Genomic DNA, 20,623 nt, shown 5'->3' with positions numbered 1-20,623 from the left:
TAATTCACATTGAAAATAGAAGGGGAGATGGGGATTAAAGCCCTTTTACAAACCCCAGCTCTTCCAACCAAATTGAAGCACACGTACGTATTAAGCTCAAAGAGAACGATCTAAGAAACATCTGGCAAAACATTGCTAAGAATGAAAGGGTCTAGGAGAGCAGAAAAAAAAAAAAAGCCTAATAGAAAATCTTTGATGGCGAAATAGTTTCATATCAAGCTCAAGCTCTAGGCAGAGATGATGACCATGGCACGAAGGCAAGAACCAATTGACAAGAAGATTGTTGACGAAGTCGCTGCATCCACAGCCTATCACTCGATCAGTTAAGCAACAAGGAAAGAGAAGAGCAAACGAGAAAACCAAACATAACTCACAGATAGAACTTCGATGGTCTGAGAACAACTTCGCTAAAGCAAAGAGCAAAATCCAACATCTAGAGAACATCGAAGTTGGACGAGTGAACTTCGAAGGACATGAGATCAAAATTTTAGGCCTCCCGAGAGAGGACAAGTAGGAAAGAGTGAAGAGAGAAGGGTCGCCTCTTCCACCGCCCGCGTCGCTCGCCGAAGCTAGCGACCATGGTGGGGGGCAGCGGAATGAAGGACGGCGGCTAAGAGTTTTCTGGGTGTGGAGGATCATTTCGTGAAAAGGTTAGTTATTATATAAGAAATCTAATGATGCAATGCAAGTGTTAGATGATTTCTCCTCTGACCAAAGGTAAACTGTTGCCTCTTAAGTGCAAGATTCGAAACAAAAATAATAAAAAACAAAATGAGATCATTAATTACGCAGCTTTCAAAGCCTAATAAGCTAAACCACAGGATTATTTAAGAAAACCCTGTTAAAAATAATAACAGGCAGGAAAGTTTCCAAACAAATCACATCTCATTGTTCTAAAACACAGTTAGCTATTGCTGATAGTCAATTTTGGCCTAATGTACTTCGTTTTTTTGTAGCAGAATTAGTAGAGATAAACAATTAGATATCAGTGCAGGCAAACTTCGAAACATTCTTCTTTTTTCCTACACCATACAATAAAGTTCTGTCACTCTAGTCCTTATTTGTCTCCCCCAAAATTAAGATGGAGTATCTAAAAGGTATAAAAAGGAGGAAGAGGAAAATAGGAAGAAACTCAGTACTTGGACTTGCATAGGAGTGAAGGTCCTGCAGGACACAGGGGATGTAATGATCAAGCTCAATTTCTAATTCTTTCCTAAATAGTATGTGAACAATCTCAGAATGACTCCGGAATGAGAGTTTTTATTAATAAGTACTGCTTTATGAACTAAATTATATGCTCCAGTAACACACAGAATCTAGCAAATAAAAGATTCCTCAATGCTGATACTTCTAAAATCCTTGTCAACTTCAACTTGATTATAAAGCTCCTTAATAAAAAAAAGAAAATATTTGATTTAGGAAGTTGAAGACACAAGATAAAAAGCGTCGCCTAATTTTATTTTGCTAGTCTGAATAAGAACAACTAGGTAGAATGCAATTAGCCTTCTGTTTAGAACTCCTGTAGTTATTTACCTTCCGATACAACAATTAAACCCCTCGCTCCCAATATAAATAGTAAATAAAGAGATCTATGTACAATGAACAACTGAAGAGCACAGCATCTATGAACAGAGAATCTAAACGAACATTGGAATTCAACATGTTAAGACATGATCATACATTTTAAAGAGCCAAAGTTGGCGAAAAATTTAAACGAACATTGGCATTAAATACCATATATGTGACCATTAAAGCTAAATCTACAATTAGATTAACACATTATCAAGTCTAGACAGCTAAGCCTAAATAAAGGTATGCTAGCTGAAGTAATAGTTAGGATAACATATTGAAAATATGATGCTGGTGGAGAATGGCCGGACAGACAAAAGGTTGCAGAGAAGAAACTCCCAATAACTTGTGAAAAATCAACTCAATTTTTTTTTTTTTCAAAAAAAGGCTCAAAATTTAATCAAATGGGCAACAACAAAATATCTCTGTTAAGAATCTACTTCTCTTAAATTGGACTACCATGTCTTTCTATTTCTTGGATATCTGTACATGGTATGAACAAATGACAGAACTGATAGAACCCTAAAGAGAATCCCCCCCCACCTGTCCAAGTAACTCACTAAGTAGACTATAATCACCTTGGGCCAGATAGGCGTACAGCTGAAAGAAATGCCTCGCTGTTGCAGTCCGACTGTCCTGAAGAGGTGCCCTCTTCACTGATAGACTTGAAGACGTTAGCATACAATCTGAATCCCATCTGTGAGGAAGTTGGGGGTTGGGGCACATCTGACAGGCCTTCAAGCATCTGAACAACTTTCGACATAGATGGCCTTAAGGATATGTCCTCCTGAATGCACCACAAAGCAACTTTTATCGCAGTCTCAAATCTCTCATCTTTGTCGTTATACATAAGGCTAGCATCAAATACTTCTTTCAGCTTTCCCTCCTCCATCTTCTTGAATGCGTACGAAGGAAAGTGGGCCTTCTCAGAGCTCTCTGCGGGATCAAAATTCTTCCTCCCCCCAAGTATCTCAAGCAAGACCATACCATAGCTGTACACGTCACTCTTTTCTGAAATCGCATAATTCATGATCCATTCTGGAGCAAGGTACCCCCTTGTGCCTCGAAGTGTCGTAAATACATGACTCTGTTCTCTAGTCATCAGTTTCGCGAGCCCAAAATCTGAAACTCTCGCCAGAAAATGGTCATCAAGGAGAACATTTTCAGGCTTAATGTCACAGTGAATGATCTTCGAATCACAGTCCTCATGGAGATAAGCTAGCCCTTTTGCCGTTCCCAAAGCAATATTAAACCTCTTATTCCAATCCAGCTGAAAGCTATCATCATGGTTTCGAAAGATCCATTTATCAAGCGATCCTTTTGCCATATACTCATATGCAAGAAGCCTGTGTGTTCCCTCTGCACAGAAACCTCGAAGTTTGACCAAATGGATGTGGTGGATGCTGCCTATTATAGTCACTTCAGCACGGAATTCTTTCTTTCCTTGGCCTATGCCCTCCAATTTCTTCACAGCAATTCGATTTCCGTCTGGAAGCTTTCCCAGATAGACTGATCCAAATCCCCCTTGACCAAGCTTAACGGTGAAGTTATCTGTAGCAACTTGAAGTTCCCTGTAACTGAAACGAATCGGCATCCCAGATATACTCTCCAAAAAATTGTCTTCTTCTGATGACCCCGCTTGAGATGGCTCTGGTAACCTCTTCCTACGATGAAGTCGAATTGCAATATAAATGAGAGCTGCTATTACAGCTGCTGTTACGAGACAGATGATTATAATGATTATAGAGTGGTTGCCACCGCTGCCACTATTCCCACCTTGCCCAGGACCTAAGCCTCGGCCGCCATCGCTTGCAACCTTGATGTAAGATGAGTAGGTGGCACTGCCGCTGGCCAACTGTTGCAAGCTTCCTATCTGATCAAACAAAAAACAACTGCCAGAGCTTCTATCGTAGAACAAGGCAAGGCACGAGCAGTTACCTATGCATGCGGCCTTGCATCCTGTTAGATTCGTTTTGGCGCTAGGTGCGATGAAATTGGTAGCAAAATATCCAACCCCATCATCAAATTGGACCAATTGCACTGCGGCGTTTGAGTCACAAGGAGATCCAATGTGGGGATTACAGTTTGCATATGAACTAAGGACTGTAGGACACTGGCACCGGGGTCCGCTGGAACAGATGAAGTAAGGACTGCAGGGCTCCGGCGTATCGCATGAATCCGCCGGTATCTTGGTGGTGGAAGGACTGCTCGATCCTCCATTTGGGAGGCTGTAGAAGGAAATAACTCCATCCTCGCCCAGAACAGCAGCCCATGTACCATTAGCATTGCTCTGGCCTGCTGCGACAACGAGTTGCCAAAGGACAGACCCTTTTCGATCGTAGAAGTTCCAAGAGTTGGAAACAAGCGTCGCAGAATGCATGTCACCTCCAATCTGGTCAACTATTTTCCTCTTATCCTCCTGCAGAGACCAGTAAGGCTGTGGCGATCGGAAGCCGGCATACAGCATCATATCGCCCGATTCAATCTGGAGACGAAAGGTCAAATTCTGGTTACTGTTGGGCTTACTCACAAGAACCATCCCATCGACAAAACTCTGGCCGGTGAGAAGGGTATCAGTCGGAAAGCTAAAGCTCTGCCACAGAGGCGGCGAGGACGGATCGGTTCCGAGGATCACAAGATTGCCCGAGTCCTCGAGCTTCATAGCAGCGGCCCCTTGGCCGGAAGTGTTGGTAGACCAGATCAGGTTCCCGTTGGATTTCAGGTCGGCGTTCCCGTCCTTGCCGAAGGCAAACATATCAGAGTGGGTCACCGGCCAGCCTTGGTTGGCGCCCCACACGACGGTGGCGCTGCCGAGGTGCTTCACAGCGAGAAGGAAGGAGGTGGAGTCCGTCGAGTTATAAGATATGAAGCCAAATCCGAAATTGGAGCTGTTTGATAGCAGAAAGACGCCGCCATTGTCGATCCAATCCATTTGCGAACCTTGGAATCCTGGGGATATCTCCGACCTCTGAATGCTACCGCCGCACAACTTGGCTAGGAGGGCGATGGCAGAGTACAAGATGATAAAAAATCCGAATCCCATATCCAATCCACTGAGTATAATGAGATCACAAACCAAAGGAGAAGCTCGCAGTAAGCTACACGAACAAATCTATCCTCAAAATCGTAGCTTCCGAAGGCGCCGCCAAGGTAACATATTACATAACCCGCCGCCAACAAATCTACCTGCAACCACAAACACCAAAAAGTTGTATAGAATTTTAATATCTATTAATATCCTCAAGAGCCGACTCTGTTCATACGAGATCCGGGATCTCTAAGTAAAAATAAGCAAGAAGAAGAAGAACTGAAGAAGAAGGGGACGGGCTCACTTCCAGCGTTACTGCGACTACTCCAGGAATCCGCAGCAGCAAGCAGCTCAACCCAGTTAAATTCCAGGACTCGACTTTCTGGGATTAGGTGAGAATTAATGAGGATTCGCCACAAGAGGGAGAGAGAGAGAGAAAGAGAGAGGTTGAGGTTGAGGTGACTAGATTGGAAGAACGAGGGATAGAAGCTGTGAGATACGAGGCAAGTGGGTCCGGATAAATTTTTATTTAAACTCCTTTTCTTAATTTGAGGCTGGGAGTAGTTCGATTAATTCGACGACGGCTGAGCTGGGTGGGGAGATGGGAGAGAGAGTGGTGGCAGAGGATGAGTCGGGGAGCTGCGGAAATTGCATGTGCGTACATTAATCGCCCTCCCCTTACTGTAGGCTGCCTGTCGTGCTGTGACTTCCCTTGAGATCTAGACTGCAGATTTTGACGCAATCACGCAAGCGACGGACAGAGAGAGAGAGAGAGTCAAATGGCCTTTTCTCCCTCCCCCCCCCACCCCCCGCCCACCTTTCTACTCTATCCAATTCCACGAGGAAAGTTTTGCCTACGACACCTTGCATTGGGTTGAAAGAAAATTTATAATTAATTAATTAATTATCTGAACTTTTTTTTTCTGATGATGTTCTTTTTTCTTTTTGCTTAATTATACAAGAAAAAAGAAAGGTGTAATTTGCAAATATCAAAACTATAGCAGGCGAAGAAAAAGAAAAAAGCTACCTGCTTCGTCTCCCTTTCTTCTCCTTATTCACCACGCAAAGACTCCCACGTAGGTTTTCGCATTCGAAGAATCAATCGAGTCAGAGACCGACAAGCAACCTATCGTGGGCCATCCGAGAGAGACGATTAGAATTCTTAATTCTTTTTAATTCACCACCTCCTCCCTCGTTACTGAAATGATTAATTTTGTAGGTTGTTACCTAAGTGGGTAGTTAATCAGCTTAGCCCTCCATACTCCGTAGTCTTCTATGTAGCAATTAATCAACTAGACTTTAATTGCTCCTTACAAGAAGATGCCTACTCTCTGTGTATGTGTAGATTAAACAACTACCAATTCAACCCCACCAACTACAAATATAAATAAAAAATAATCAATATTTACTACATGCAAGAAACCTATAATATTAATTAAACTCATATATAATAGAGAGTTTTACATTGCTGTCACCGGAAACTTTTAAAGTATTATAACTTCCACTAAAATTATTACGCTCTTTTAAAAAAGAAGATTATTTTACTCTTATATAAATTATTTAAAATAGTTTAAAGTTATCCAATATTACAGTACAATGAAATTTCACTTTATTTTATATGAGACAATGCAACAAAAACTTAATAGAAATAATGTTTGAGATATTTCCAATAATTTCTAAAAGTTTATGCGTGACAAAAATTGTTACGTAAAAGTGGTGTAATTAGTTCTTATGATACTGTAAAACAGTAAAAGTTTCCGGGTCAGATACTGTCCGTCCTCCGGATATGAGACGTTAGCATCAATGATGAGGGAGAGAGAGAGACAGAGAGAGAGAGGGGTAGGTGGGAGGACGTACGACGTAGTAAAAGCGGCAGAGCCACTTGTAGTTGTAGACCTCTCTCTGCAGCGAAAATAAGATAGCACCTTACAAGTAGCCTCTCACTTCCAGTCCAGTTCCTAGTAGGCCTTGCAACTTGCGAGACAACCGTCGTCTTTACCTGAGACCAAAGGCATTGCCTCTAATCTCTATTGCCTTCCCACTTATTATCATCTATCTCCATTCTCCAGCTTTCAAGAAGCAGAAGAGAGGAGATGCTAGCTGCTGTCACTACTTTGGAGAGTTTTTTTTTCTTTCTTTCTTTTTTAATCAAACTAGTCTCATAGACTTTACTTCAAATTTAATATTAAATTTGGTTTTTGTCCCGGTGGTTTTACTTAAAACACCGATAATTTTAGCATTTTTTTAGATTTATAAAACACTAACTATTTAGCATTTTATGTTTTAAAAAATGCTAAACGATTGAACATTTTATTAGAAAAAACTGAAAAATAAAATAAAAAGTAGAATGTGAAAGAGTTAAGGTTTTTTTCTTTTGCGATTCTAAGCGCAGTTGGTCATGGAGGATGACTATGTAATTTTAATTTGTAAATATGTTTTATATCTTCACAATGATATAATACGACTAAAATGGATAACTAAACACACAGTTACGACGTTACAATTTTTTTTTAATCTCTTTACTTATAACTTCCTTATTTGAGATTCAATTAATATTATTATATTTTTTTATTTTTATAATAGTATATTATATGTCCAAAATAGATTACTGATAATAAAGTTATGATATGCAAAATTGAGTAATTTAACGTCGAAGAGAAATTATATTAGGCCAAAAATAAGAAAAATAGAATTTTCTTTCATTTCATGTTTTACTACAAAAAAAATAGAGAGTGACACTGTTTGCTCATTTTTATTTTCATTTTAGATCGACTCTCTTTATACAGATATACTTAGACTTTACAAAATTTTAGCTAATATATTAAATTATCTTGCCTAAGAAAACTATCGCACTGTCAAATCATCAAATAAACTGAGCTAAATCATCAAATTACCAAACAAATTTTTTCATAATAATTATTTAAAATTAAAAATCGACCTCTTTAGTAAAGTAGGTAACTACCAACTTTACAATAATAATTAGTTAAGACACTTTTCATCTTTGTATATACTATATAATTATTATAATTATTAATTTTTACTAAATATTATAAGTTACTTCAATGGAAACTCTGAATACTTTCGTTTTTCTACTTCTTATTTACCAAACACATCCCAAGGAGAGTAAGTCTAGTATTAATGTAAAATAATAATAATAATAATAATAACAACAACAAATGAGTCTATACTCTATATCCAGGTAACCCTTCGCAGCTGTCGTATCAAATTAAGAACAAGGCTTTGAGGTTGGGATGAAACATTTAAGCAGTTTGAATCGTGCATAAATATTAAATTAACTATAGGTACTTTTAGAATTCAGACAGAGTGAGCTATTTTAATTGTTATTCATAAAATAATAGTAATAATAATTTATAAGTAGCTTTTTTATGACGAACCAACCAAAACGAATACTAAAACATCAAAGCTATTTACTCGTGACGCCAAACTCCTCCAAATGGGTAACGTCAGGCCTCGCTACGGACAACTCGCGTAGCACGTGGACCGTATTAATGAATAGTCTGAGTCTCACAAAAAATGCTCAATTTAATTAATTAAATATCCTATCAATTATGAAAGACTTTTTTGGTCTTACCCTATCAATTTAAACTTATAAATAAAAATTATAATAATAAAATATTTTAATATATATATATATATATATATATGTGTATGTATGAAAGGTAGGACTCTATTCTCTTGTTTGCACTGCATCTCTTAACTATATAGTCCGGTTTCATATCAATCTTCTTGTTTATGTTTTTTAATTCTATATTTTAGTTTATTTATATTTTATTATTTTTAAAAACGTAATAATTATTTTAAATAAGTTTATATAAAAAATTATGCTTGAAATTGTAAATATTTAAAACGTAGTGATCATCGTGAATAAATTTATATAAAAAAATATTAGGTATCTAATGATAAATTAATTGAACAAATATTTGACATATTTATAGAGAAAATAAGTTCCAGTGTATATATGAATGATCTTTTAGGATGAATTATAAATTATTTCCCTATGGTTATGCTTAAAATCAAACCACCCGGTAAACTTTTATTTATATCATTTTAATCCCTATAGTTATTTTATACTAAATTTATTTATTATGTCTCATACATTTTATCTTCTTTTTTTTTGGTTGAAATTCTCTTGTACATAACATAATATTATAAACCTTAAAAATTCTAGAGAGGGAGAGGTGAAGGCAAGCATAGAGAAACACAACAACTACTATTACCAATTATATGACATGTGGAGTGATTTATAATTCACCCTAATTTATTTATTTCATGGCCGTATAGCCTAATACAATGAGAAGGAAGAGACGATCCTAAACATCTATTAAAAGGACGCAGTGACTACTACTAATATCTTATTAGTATCTTCTCCAATGGTACGCCAGAGTTTGCCTTGAGAGATTCCAAGAAGTAATAATTGATGTGAGGTGGCAGGAGTTGATGTTATATTATTCCAAACAATTAACGTGGTCTTCTTCTTGGCAGACGTTTTGAGCAATCCCAAATTAATTACTAGAGGAGTATAAGGTTAGGTCACTTAAATTATATCCTCCAGAAAGAAGATAAAGTTCTTATACATACAAACTATTAATTAAAGAATGCTCATGTGCATAGGAGAAAGAATATTTCCTCGTTTGCTTGTTAGGGATTGGAGCTGGTATAGTGGAATGTAAACAAACTTCGTGCACACGATTGTCAAAAGGAGAGGAAAATAAAGGAGTAAAATTAAGAAAAGAAGAATTATTGTATCGTAGAATGATCCTAGTGGAGTTGACGTTCATGCCCCTCCTCAACATGTATTTTTCCTTGTTAAAAAATATATTTAAAAGTAATATTATTCCAAATAAAGTTTTGATATATCGTTCTATATTAGCTGCCCAAATTGCACGCACGTTACATTTTTTATAATTGTTTATATTCTAAATTTCCACACAAAAAAATAATAATAATCTTATTGATCTATGTAATCCTACAATCTATACTTCGTGGACTCCAAAAATCATAACTATCAAAGAAAAAACTCCTTTTAATATTAATTGTACCCAGCTTGGCAAGGGAGGAGCTCTAAAATAAAATACGGGGGTGTAGATCATATTAAATACAAAGAAGGGTGTAAAATATAACATTTTCGAAATATATTGTTTCCTTGGGCTTGGTTTTGGGCTTTGATGTGGGTTAAGAATTTGGCCCAAAAAGTATCGATAAATCTTTAGCCTCGTCAGCTCGTTCTTTCCTCCATTGCTCGGGAGCGGCGCCGCAATGGAGGAGAGGGGGGGAGGAGGAGGAGGACAGCGCGGCGGCGCTGGTGGGCCGGAGAGGCGATCGTTGCGTCGGTCGGCGCGGCCTGCGCCATACAGTGGAACGCCGCGTAGATGGCTCTCCAAGCTTCTTACTGAACCCTATCAAACCCCTCTCCTCGGTACGCTCCTCTATTTCCTCGCATAATAGTGTTATGAAAGATGGCATCTTGACGTCCGCTTTGATGATGGATTCAATCCAAGAAAGGTGCTTTTTTTTGTTTGTTTTCCTATGATCCAAGTTCTAATCACGACTTTCTCTGCATTTTTCGTTACAGAAACCAGGCAAGATGAGCGTCTAGGAGTTTCTATAGTGAAGTCCAATGTAAGGATTTTATGTTTTCCTACATCTTTCGCATATACCTCGTCATTATTAGCATGTTTATTCTCAATATAGATTATATGACAGCTTAGACGGATTGGGTTTATTTTTCTTCATTCCCTTCACCACTTTTGCTTGATTTTGGTCATACAAGTTGGCAATAAATGGTATTTTAATACCTCTTCGTTTCCAACTTACGTTTCTAAGTTAGTTTCCTATTCTCTGGTCTATAGTATTGATAAGTTGCAATTTCATTTAGAGGAAAATTAGGGCCCGTGCTTATCTTTTTTGTTGTCCATATTATGCCAATGTAGGTACTTCCTTCCCCTAATTGCATAACTCTAGATTTCTGTTTCACATTAGATGTCATTTACAAGAAATTTAGTCTTTTGTAAAATTAACAAAGTTTTGTGTAATAATTTTTCCTATACAGTTGCAGAATAAATTTATAGAATCAAAAGAACCAAATGCTTCTGCTGAAGTAGGCTCACCATCTGCTGGTTGCAAAGGTGCTCAGCTCGTCGAAGGCAATCCGAAGGATGCAAATCATTGCACAGGGCTTGCTGAAATGGAGCAGTACTTGAAGCAGAGATTGTTTTCTAGGCAAGTTGGTGTTGTTCAGTACTCGTGTCTTCTCTCTACCTGTGTGCATGTGTGTGGCCGTGTGGGTCTGTGGGCTTCTATGTGGGAGAATGAAGAACTCTGGTACTTGCTGCGGCCAAGATGTGGTGACGAAAGTGTAGTTTGATCTTCAGTAGAACGGAACCGATTGGTCACTCTAGGAGTCCTTGTTTTCCTGATGAAGTGACTATTTAATTATTTGGTATTACCTAAATGAAGAGAATACTTTACCTGAGTATCCATTTATCAAGGAGCCTCATCAAAGAAATAATAGGAGCTTCACTTTTCTTTTTTGCAAGTTAAAATTAAAGAACCATGCTGGCATCGAGTCCTTGGCTCCTTGTACTGCAGAACTATCAACTAACAAGAAATTGTTACATGGTTACTCTTGAGAGTTGTGAAGTTACAATACTTTATTCATGTATTCATAATTTTAAACACTTTGCTTGCCTACAGAGATGAAGCAGAGCATATGTTAGAGCTTTTACGGTCAAGGACCCCTGATCTTTATAATGAGGATAGATGTGCTGGAGAGTTCGCTGTGAAAGCAATAGACAACGCATTGGTTTCTGAAGGTCCGATGGCTTTGACAAAATATGCTGGGAAGTCAGACCGTCCAAAAGCTTGGATGACTTGTGACTCTGTAAGTATCCACACTCTTGGAGAATCCACTTGATGCGCGGCTTATCCTTTTTACATATATATGCAGTGATGATATTTTATGTCTTGCTGATATATTGACATGTAATAGGCACAGAATGTTGGCTCTTCACCAGTTGAAATTGCAAAAGCTTATATGAGAGCTCAAACTTCGGCATATGACTATGGTTCTCAAGGTGGAAACTTTAAGGTGTTAGAAAGTCCGGTTGATACTGATAGTTCTGCATCAAAATTATTCTTTTCATCAGCTACAAAGTCGCCCATATGCTGGCCAGGCGCAGTTGTCCAGAGTAATAAAAGCCATGTGCCTCAGTCTAAAAGAGGAAGGCTTGAGCTTTACAGTCCCCCCAGGGCTCCTTACTCTGGTGCAATTTTTTCAAGATCTACTTCAAAGGTTTGTGTTTCTTTCACACTTTTTAAATCTCGTGCAATCCTAAAGGTTTACCTTTTAAAATTTGTAGTTCTTTTCTTTTTCTATTTTACAATGCTTACAGTTTCGAGGGAGTAGTAATAGTCAGGCTGACTTGTTGGCTGGGCAGAAACAACAGCTAACACCTCTTCCAAGTGCTAATAAGGTACCCGCTCAGCTTACCTTTTCCAGTAAATTCCAATGTTTGTTGGAAGATGACAAAACATTAACTATTGACATATTTGAGAAAAGCATTTGGTTCTTCTAATTCCTTTCAAAATGCATCTTTCAATTATCCTTAGCTTATCGAACAGTTAGAGAAGTCTTCTTTTATGGTTATGTTACTGCTTTATGCAGAATCCTTACAGTATAATGGGATTATTTATGAAGATGAATAAATGCAAGAAGATAGGGGGAAAACACTATGCTCTAGTGGGGGTGGGTGAGTGGGCGCATAATGGTGGTTTTTTGAGGTGAGGGACAAGCATCATGAGAGAGTAAAATTGCTTATCCAAGGGCCTTTTAATGAAAAATGCCATTGTGCTGCTACTGTCTATTTTGTAATTTACTGCCCTTTCTTCATACATTTTCGTTTTATTTACTCATATACCTAATTCCTGTGTCATCTTTGTTTGGCGCAGAGGAAGAAAACGTTGGACTATGAGTTCACATCGGTTGGTCCTATCCATAGAATCCATTCAACTGCTTCTGGAGGAGCTCATTCATATGATATCACTGGTTCTTCCTCTCTGGCAAAAGAGAGTTCAGATGCATGGGAAGGATTCTTATCCACCTCTCAGGAAACCCTTCAAAAAGATAAATCAGAACATATCTCATTAAAACCCCAATCTATTGAATCAGAGAAGGAAGTGTCCAGATATGCTGTTGGTTATTCATCTGTTCATCCACAGTCTAGTGAAACAGCTAAAAAAATACTCAAGCACCTTGAAAGAGCTCTTCCATCCCCTGTGGGAGAATCGCTAGAGTGGAAGAAAGATGTAGCAAGTGTGAAGGCTGCTTCTGTTACTTTGATGATGGATAGCCAGGACAAATTACTTGGTGTTACATCTTCTACTGATAACAAACCAATCGATTTACCTGTGAAAGATACTGGTTACCAGGAGAGTGCTGATGCAAAGAAGGTATCAATTTTCTGATTATCACTTCTCAACCATTTTTAATCTAGTTACAAACTGTTACAAACTCTTCTTGCTTAGGATGAAAAGATATTCTATTTGTGGATGTGCATGTTTCATTGGACAGTGATCATATATGTGACAGGCATCAAATTTAGAAGATACACACTTGCTAAAGGCACATAATTTCCTTTGCAGGGTTGGGTAAGCAGTTCCAGTAAGGAAACAACACTGGGGTTAGACAACAGTAAAACTGGGTCCGAGGTGTCTCACTTATCCAATTCTTTTCCTCATTCTGGTTGTAAATTAGTCTCGACTTCCATATCAAGTTCAAAGCCCTCTGAGATAATTACCAGCAGTTTCAGCTTCACATTTCCTATTCCTGTGGCCTCAAATGCCCTTACTGAACCACCAACTCCTACCATCATTTCACAACCAGCAGCAAATAATATGGCCAGCAGCAGTGATGAAGATATTCCGACATTCAATTTTGGCTCATCTAGATCTGGCAGTCGGCTTGTTTTCTCATTTGGTTCTGTTAGCAATTCTTTGATTACTGACATGACAACCCCAAAATTCAAGTTTGGATCTGATGAGAAGCGCAGCTTATCTTTCAGCTTAGTTGGCCATGATGCTACTTGCTATTGAAGGTACCATACCTTCTGCCTAAATGCTTACCTTGCTAACTAGGAGTTGGGTACTTGCGAGATGTCAACTGGAAGTTCAAATATGCTCACTTTTTCTGTCTTTGTGCCCCTTTGTTGTCTTCCCGCTGTGAAATATGTGATGGTGACAATATCCCCTTCATCATAGGATGCTGCGATTGGCCTTCGTTGCGATACACATCATATCAGGATTCATTGCACAGGCAGCAGGAGGAATCTTTTAGTTAATGCATTTTTGCCGATGACGGTGATCCTGATATGCATGCAAATCATTCTGGAGGAGATAAAACATTCCAGTTCTGCTGGGATCTTGTGAGCATATTCTGCTGGGATCTCGTGAGGAGATAAAACATCATATCTGGAGTACGAGAATGCTTCTGCTATTGGATATCTTGTGAAAAATTTCCTGATGGATAGTTGTTTCAAGAATGCTCGGTTATTGTTGTTGTAGTGGTGATCTTACCATGAACTCACTTTAGATATTAATAATCTGTAAGGATATCTTCAAACTTCAGGAGCACGTTCCTCCTGATGTACCAAATATCCGAAGGAAGAAAAATTGGTGATTCTTTTTTTTTTCCAGTATTTGTTGATCCATTGTTTGCATTTTTTTTTTTGCCTTTCTGTACGCTCAAATTATACAGTACAATGTTTTCACTCACCTCTATCGTGTTTTTATTAAAAAAAACTTGGATTGAAATAAAATAAAGATTTATCTCGAGATAAATGAAATTTCTACTTTTATTTTTTTATGAGGTGTTTGATTGTAAAAAAAAAATGATAAGTGTTTGATAAAAAGTATGAAATAAGATGGCATTTGATGTGATAGCTGGGTAAGTGAAAAATGATAAAATTAATATTATTACCATTTTTCTAATTTCATGTAAGTTAATATTTATTACTTTTTATAATTTTTTTGAGAAAGATAGAAAATTGATTTAAAATATGAGTGTTAATTTTATTTTATAACTATTATATTTTTATATCATAATTGCTTTCAAATTTCTGAACTAAAAATATTTTACATAATATAGATTTCACAATTAGTATCTGACGTTCCATACCAAAACAATTCCAGTACAAAACATGTTATAATATATTGTATTATAATTATATTATAACTCGATAATATATTTGAATATATTATATATATATATATATATAGTCACTATAAATATCATAATCACATTATAATTTGGTAATTTAGTTTTTTTAGTAGAGGTAGGCAATTTTAAAAGTTGGGATACATGGGTAGAGATATCTTTTAAGTTTCTTATCCGCAATAAAATCTGGGATAAAGATATCTTTATCTTATTTGGCAAGGATTTTTGAAAACAAATGAGAGTTTATCACGGATAACCCCTTACTCCAACCAACGAAACAGGGCCAAGGTATTGGAGCCTAACGTCGAGCTTTTGGGCCGGGCCCATAGATGAGCTGGAGATGATTCTGTGGGGGCCGCGGTTGGTCCGTGGTCAGCTTTTCTTCTCTCTCCTCTCCATCTTGGTGCTTCTTTCCTTGCCACAGGCGTCGCCTGCTTTTTTAATTACTAGAAAAATTAGCACGTAGGACCCTGTCTTTTGAATAAATTATAGATTCCGTTAAATTTAACCCCTCATTCTCGTCGAATAAAAGGCCTTGTATCAAAAATTCTCTAAAATAGAAGGTTCTATATGGAAAGTAATCAATTACCACTAAAGTTGGGTGTAAAATGCATATGATATACACAGAGCCACCATTGCTCTAGCTCTGACTGAAGGTAGAAAAAGAAGGAAGTCAAAGGGAGGACGAGAGAGAGAGAGAGAGAGAGAGAGAGAGAGAGAGAGAGATGGAAGTGGAGGAAACTGTCCGATGCACGACGAAGAGGTTGCCCCGGTGACTGGGGCACCCCGGTGCCTTGTTCGCTTCTCCAAGCAACGAGGGAGGAATCGATTCCATTCTCTCTCTTCGTCCTCCTCGCCACCTCTCTTGAACTTGGAGGTGGTTTGGGGGTTTAGAATTTATTGGGTTTCCTTTCTCCTGAGGTTTAGAATTCGAAGCAAGCAATACTTCTCCCCACCACTGTATTACCCAAGGTTGATGGACTTGGAATCCTCTCGTTCCATACTTCTTCTTCTTCGTCGTCTTCTTTTTCTTCTCATCCCCCACTCTCTCTTCCTCCTCCTCCAACGCCGGTAATAGAAGAAGAAGAAGAAGAAGAAGAAGAAGAAGAAGAAGAAGAAGAAGAAGATGCTTCATCCCTGCGTCAGGACTCGGTTCCTCCTCCTCTCCTTCTGCCTCCTCGCACTTCCCTTTCATGGTATGAGAATCCTACCTGACTAAGAATCCATATCTTCTTAGTTGAATTTTTATTATTAGATAACGAATTGACCTGAAAGCTTACGCCTTTAATTAGGAAATAGACATTTTAACCTATAAAGCGATGTTACATAACATATTGGGATCAGCAATTGACTTGAAAGCTTGAGTAATTTGGCGAACAATTTATATCTTTCTCTTAAATTTGATCACAACTCTGAAAAGGTCATATCTTGAATGTCTTAGTTGCTGCTTGACTTTCTGCTTCTTCTATCCTTCCTTTCTTCTCTTCTTTAACCGCTTGCCATGGATGATATATTCTTTCCTGGCTCCTCAACCGGCTGCATCCAACACAATAGTCAAAGTTTTGCATTATCTGGCTAATCCTAACGCCTTCTTACTTGGAAGAGTCAGTTGTATGTCATTTCTAATCCTTTTCTATGCTTATTGTTAAATATATTAAGAATCATTTTTTGTGTTCTATTTTGTGAATAATTTAGTTAACCACGACAATAATCAATTATCTATATGTATCTTATCTAAAGTGTTTGAAGGAGACTTGTATGGCTGCCACTATGTCCGATTGCAACTATTAAGAAACTTATGAATTGCGGTGTTTTATGTATAGTTTTCTTTTTCATTTGTTAGAACCTATCTGCCATCTGATTCTCCTCTTTTCTTTCTGATATTATGCCGACTAGTAGGCTAGCATTATGTTTTTTTTTTCCAAGTAATTGTCGATGCGCTGATGAAGTTTTGTTGAAGTTTATGATACATCTTGCTAGAATTAAATATAGATAAACTTCTCAGATATGGATGGAATATGATTTCTCTCTGTTGCACAGACACTGTGACAGTTCAGGCATTCGTTGGAACGTATGGGATAAACTACGGCAGGATAGCTGACAACATTCCTCCTCCTGAAAGTGTGGTCAAACTTCTGAAATTAGCTAAAATAAAGAATGTCAAAATCTTTGATGCAGATCATAGCGTTCTTAATGCATTTAAAGGTTCTGGGCTCGAACTGGTTGTCGCAATTCCTAATGAATATGTGAAAGATATGAGCGTAAATGAAGACCGGGCAGTGGACTGGCTTAAGGAAAATGTGCAGCCATTTCTACCTGAAACACATATCCGGGGGATTGCTGTAGGGAATGAAGTACTGGGAGGGGCAGATCAGGATTTAGCAGAAGCTCTGTTCGGTGCTATTAAGAATGTATATAATGCCACCAAGATTCTCCAATTGGATAACATTATTGAAGTGTCGACACCTCATTCAGAGGCTGTTTTTGCCAATTCTTATCCTCCATCATCATGCACTTTTAAAGAAGACGTCCTGGTCAATCTGAAGCCAATTTTGGATCTATTTTCACATACTGGCACTCCCTTCTATATCAATGCATATCCATTTTTGGCTTACAAAAGTGACCCGGAGCATATCGACATAAAATATGCTCTCTTTCAGTCAAACGCTGGAATATATGATGCAAAAACCAATCTGCATTATGATAACATGTTTGATGCTCAAGTTGATGCAGCTTACACAGCCTTAGAAGCTGCTGGCTATGCGAAGATGGAGGTCCGAGTTTCAGAGACAGGTTGGGCTTCCGGTGGAGATCAAGATGAAGCAGGTGCGACATTACAGAATGCAAGAACTTACAATTACAACCTTCGTAAGCGACTTTTAAGGAAGAAGGGGACCCCACTCCGACCAAAGATTCCGGTTAAGGCATATATCTTTGCCTTGTTTAATGAGAATTTGAAGCCTGGGCCAACGTCTGAGAGGCACTTTGGACTGTTCAAGGCTGATGGGAGCATTTCATATGATATTGGTTTCAGAGGCCTACAGTCTTCATCTGCATCTATGTTTTCCTTGAAGGTATTTGAATTCCTTCTCACCATTATTTATATTATTTAGCAGAAAATTGTAGTTTCTTGAACACATATTCTTGCTGCACCTGAAACTTGGATTTCTAATCACCCTTTATTTGTGAAACAATTACAATTAGATAACTTAATGGGCATATAAGTTATGTTCTTTTTGTTGCGCAGTATTGAAATAATGAAATTAGCCTTTTTAACTCTGCTACAATACTATCAGTGTCTCATTCTCTCAAGGAAGTAGATCGATGAACTCTGGACATAAGTATCCATTTTTTTCTCATCATGGCATTTAACAATTATCATCATAATATTGTGTTGGTTTGGAAAATTGTCAATTTCTTATTGATCAACATCTTTTAATTTGCTTACTTGTGTGCTTGATAAAGTTCTAGAACTTTGTTACTACGCTGTAGATACCTTCTCTTACATGTTGCAAAAGGTAACTGGTAGCTAGAATAAACAAGCTGATCAAAGTGACAAATCTTTTTCCTTTAAATCTAGTGTGAGTTTGCCGCAGGCACCTACCTATAAATCTCAAATGTTGAGTTGAACCAAATGAGTTTATTGAGGAAGGAAAGAGGATGAACCAACTTAAGTTACTTAACACTGCTGTTAGGAAATAAACAATGTTTCATTTGGAATCAAGTGGGTTCACTATGGAGTGAATAAGATCTGTCAGGAAAGCTAAATGAATTTTCCTTTAGTTGTTGTTTCTTGATCTACTAATTAATCCAAGTATAAATTAGAGTCGGCATACGTACCTTCTATACTTAGGCTAACACAATTTGAGAACAAGCCTTCCTTATTCTTCTAAGTGACTAAAGATGAGAACAGGTGTCCTACAAGATGGTGGAACTAAAGGGTTACGAATTTGAAGGACTAGACCCTATTACCTTTTTGCTGTTCTATAGAAGAAAATAGTAAGGATCAAGAATAAATGGATGGAGACATAGTCCTACCTTCTAGTGCGAAGACCCATTTGGACACTTGTGAGATGGTTTATAGGGTTTCACAATTCAGTCCTGTTTTCATGGTACCCTGTTTTTTAAACAAAAAAAATCAGATTTTTGGAATAATGAGTATTCTAATGCACTGATAAAACTACCAGTGACCAAGAACACAAATAATGCAGTTTTCAGCAGAGTTGAAAAAAATATGTCAGTTACTCATTCTTTTAGTTATCATGTCACTGTTACTTGGATGAGTTTCGCATGGAAAATTTCAGTCTGTATCTTCTTTTGTATCTTTGTATAGCAGTATCCTGTCAACTCAGACTAACTCTTTCTTTCTTTCTTTCTTCCTTTCTTTTCTGAGAAGAATCTTAGACTCACTCTTTCTTACTGTTGATCTGTTGCAGCTTATTCGAGCTCATGGTTGGTTTATGCCTTACACTGCAACTCTCATATCCTGTGCTATTGCCCTTTTTCTAGCTTTGGCAACTTGATCTGCCAACTCTGTGCCATGTCTTCTGCACAACGAAGGCTATTATTTGCTCTATCTGTTCTCAAGCTCTGTCGTCACCATTTGTGCAGTAGCGATTCATAATTAGGTGCTTTCATACCGGAAGTTATACACAGAACCACTGATTCTTTGATGCATCTTGTCATAAAGGAATGTTTATACAAATTTGGATAATACCTTCTTGTATATGGGTTTTCTTACACTAATAATTGAATACAAGAGATCGATTTCTATTGGTTTATAATGCCTGTGAAGTGTCTACTGATGTAGTGGCACCCAAGACCTGTCTTCCTACCTAGAAGCAAATGCAGCTTGAAAGGACTAAACAAAATATGTCTGCTTACAAACCGGATTGTTCCAAATTGTCCCAGGCAACTAAAAGGTAGCTAGGGACTTGTATTAGAAACAAAGGAGTTAATACTCATATTATTCTTTATAATCGATCCTACTAACTTCTCACCTACCCCTTGAGATGAAAACCATCTAAAGAGCATGATCTTGGTCTCATTCTTCAAGCATGAGTTACCTAAATTCTAACTATTGGCAAGTCTATCACCTCTCGGCACAAAGAGCATGCGGATGAACACCAGACGACGCCATTCCTACTAAGCTCTGTATCAATAAATAGCACAAGAATGAACATAAAGTTGCAAACATCATCACAACTACCTCTTTTCCAACTCAAGCTATGGATAGAGCAACACCCCATTCGCTGGCTCTCGTCATCTTTCTCTTATCCCCTCTTCTCCTGCATACTGCAGTCCATGCACAAACCAGCACTGCCTATTGCCTCACCCAGTTTTCACTGGCAAACCAAGCGTGCGCAATCTTACCACCATTATCTAGGACCTCTACGGCCGCGGTGAATGTGACCTTACAGGACGACAACGATAACGATGAGGATAGTGATGTTGATGATGATAATGATGAGGATGAAGATGAGGATGAGCATGAGCATGAGCATGAGCACAGTCATCATGGTCATCATCGCAGAGGTGGTCACCATCACGATCAAGATGGATTTGCGTTGCAACCACGCTCGTATAGGGACTGTTGCAGATGGGTCAGGCAGGTAGACAGGAGCTGTGTTTGTGAGGCATTACTTCGTCTGCCTTTGTTTCTTACCAGGCCAAGGCACAAGTACGTTATGCAAATTGGGAGGGCCTGCAGGATTAGGTACAAGTGTAGGGCGACTTATTAGCTATATGGGGACCTTGGAGTTGACCATCATATATGTCAAACTAGATTTACGTTC

General features: G+C 38.1%; 4 protein-coding genes across 7 annotated transcripts; 3 read left to right on the top strand and 1 right to left on the bottom strand.

Moving 5' to 3' along the window:
• Nucleotides 1–1,915: 1,915 nt before the first annotated feature.
• Nucleotides 1,916–5,230, bottom strand: LOC140782890 (G-type lectin S-receptor-like serine/threonine-protein kinase SD2-5). Its single transcript, XM_073129743.1, has 2 exons — nt 4,902–5,230; nt 1,916–4,755 (listed from the first exon to the last, which is right to left on the bottom strand). The coding sequence occupies exon 2, from the start codon at nt 4,610–4,612 to the stop codon at nt 2,144–2,146; it is 2,469 nt and encodes an 822-aa protein (XP_072985844.1). The 5' UTR covers nt 4,613–4,755; nt 4,902–5,230; the 3' UTR covers nt 1,916–2,143.
• Nucleotides 5,231–9,775: 4,545 nt separating this feature from the next.
• Nucleotides 9,776–14,307, top strand: LOC140781509 (uncharacterized). 4 transcript variants are annotated; one of them, XM_073127508.1, is made up of 9 exons: nt 9,776–10,034; nt 10,191–10,237; nt 10,668–10,837; nt 11,312–11,498; nt 11,607–11,909; nt 12,010–12,090; nt 12,566–13,066; nt 13,259–13,710; nt 13,874–14,307. In XM_073127508.1, exons 1-8 carry the CDS (start codon nt 9,875–9,877, stop codon nt 13,706–13,708), a joined length of 1,899 nt encoding a protein of 632 aa, XP_072983609.1. In that variant the 5' UTR covers nt 9,776–9,874; the 3' UTR covers nt 13,709–13,710; nt 13,874–14,307. The 4 variants fall into 4 exon arrangements, with proteins under 4 accessions (XP_072983609.1, XP_072983608.1, XP_072983611.1 ...); XM_073127510.1 differs by having other exon boundaries at nt 9,813–10,034; nt 11,613–11,909; XM_073127507.1 differs by having other exon boundaries at nt 13,259–14,307.
• Nucleotides 14,308–15,465: 1,158 nt separating this feature from the next.
• Nucleotides 15,466–19,612, top strand: LOC140781510 (glucan endo-1,3-beta-glucosidase 14-like). The gene is made up of 3 exons (XM_073127512.1): nt 15,466–16,024; nt 16,869–17,902; nt 19,265–19,612. Exons 1-3 carry the CDS (start codon nt 15,955–15,957, stop codon nt 19,349–19,351), a joined length of 1,191 nt encoding a protein of 396 aa, XP_072983613.1. The 5' UTR covers nt 15,466–15,954; the 3' UTR covers nt 19,352–19,612.
• A 444-nt stretch (nt 19,613–20,056) lies between these two features.
• LOC140781373 (uncharacterized) lies at nt 20,057–20,569 on the top strand. The gene has a single exon (XM_073127322.1). The coding sequence runs from the start codon at nt 20,057–20,059 to the stop codon at nt 20,567–20,569; it is 513 nt and encodes a 170-aa protein (XP_072983423.1).
• Nucleotides 20,570–20,623: the final 54 nt, after the last annotated feature.

The sequence above is a fragment of the Typha latifolia genome, chromosome 2, assembly GCF_019914945.1.
Source record: "Typha latifolia isolate L0001 chromosome 2, TyphaL0001v2, whole genome shotgun sequence".
Classification (NCBI taxonomy): Eukaryota; Viridiplantae; Streptophyta; class Magnoliopsida; order Poales; family Typhaceae; genus Typha; species Typha latifolia.
The sequence above is the reverse complement of the archived record's forward strand: the minus strand, read 5'-3'. Positions and strand labels throughout refer to the sequence as shown.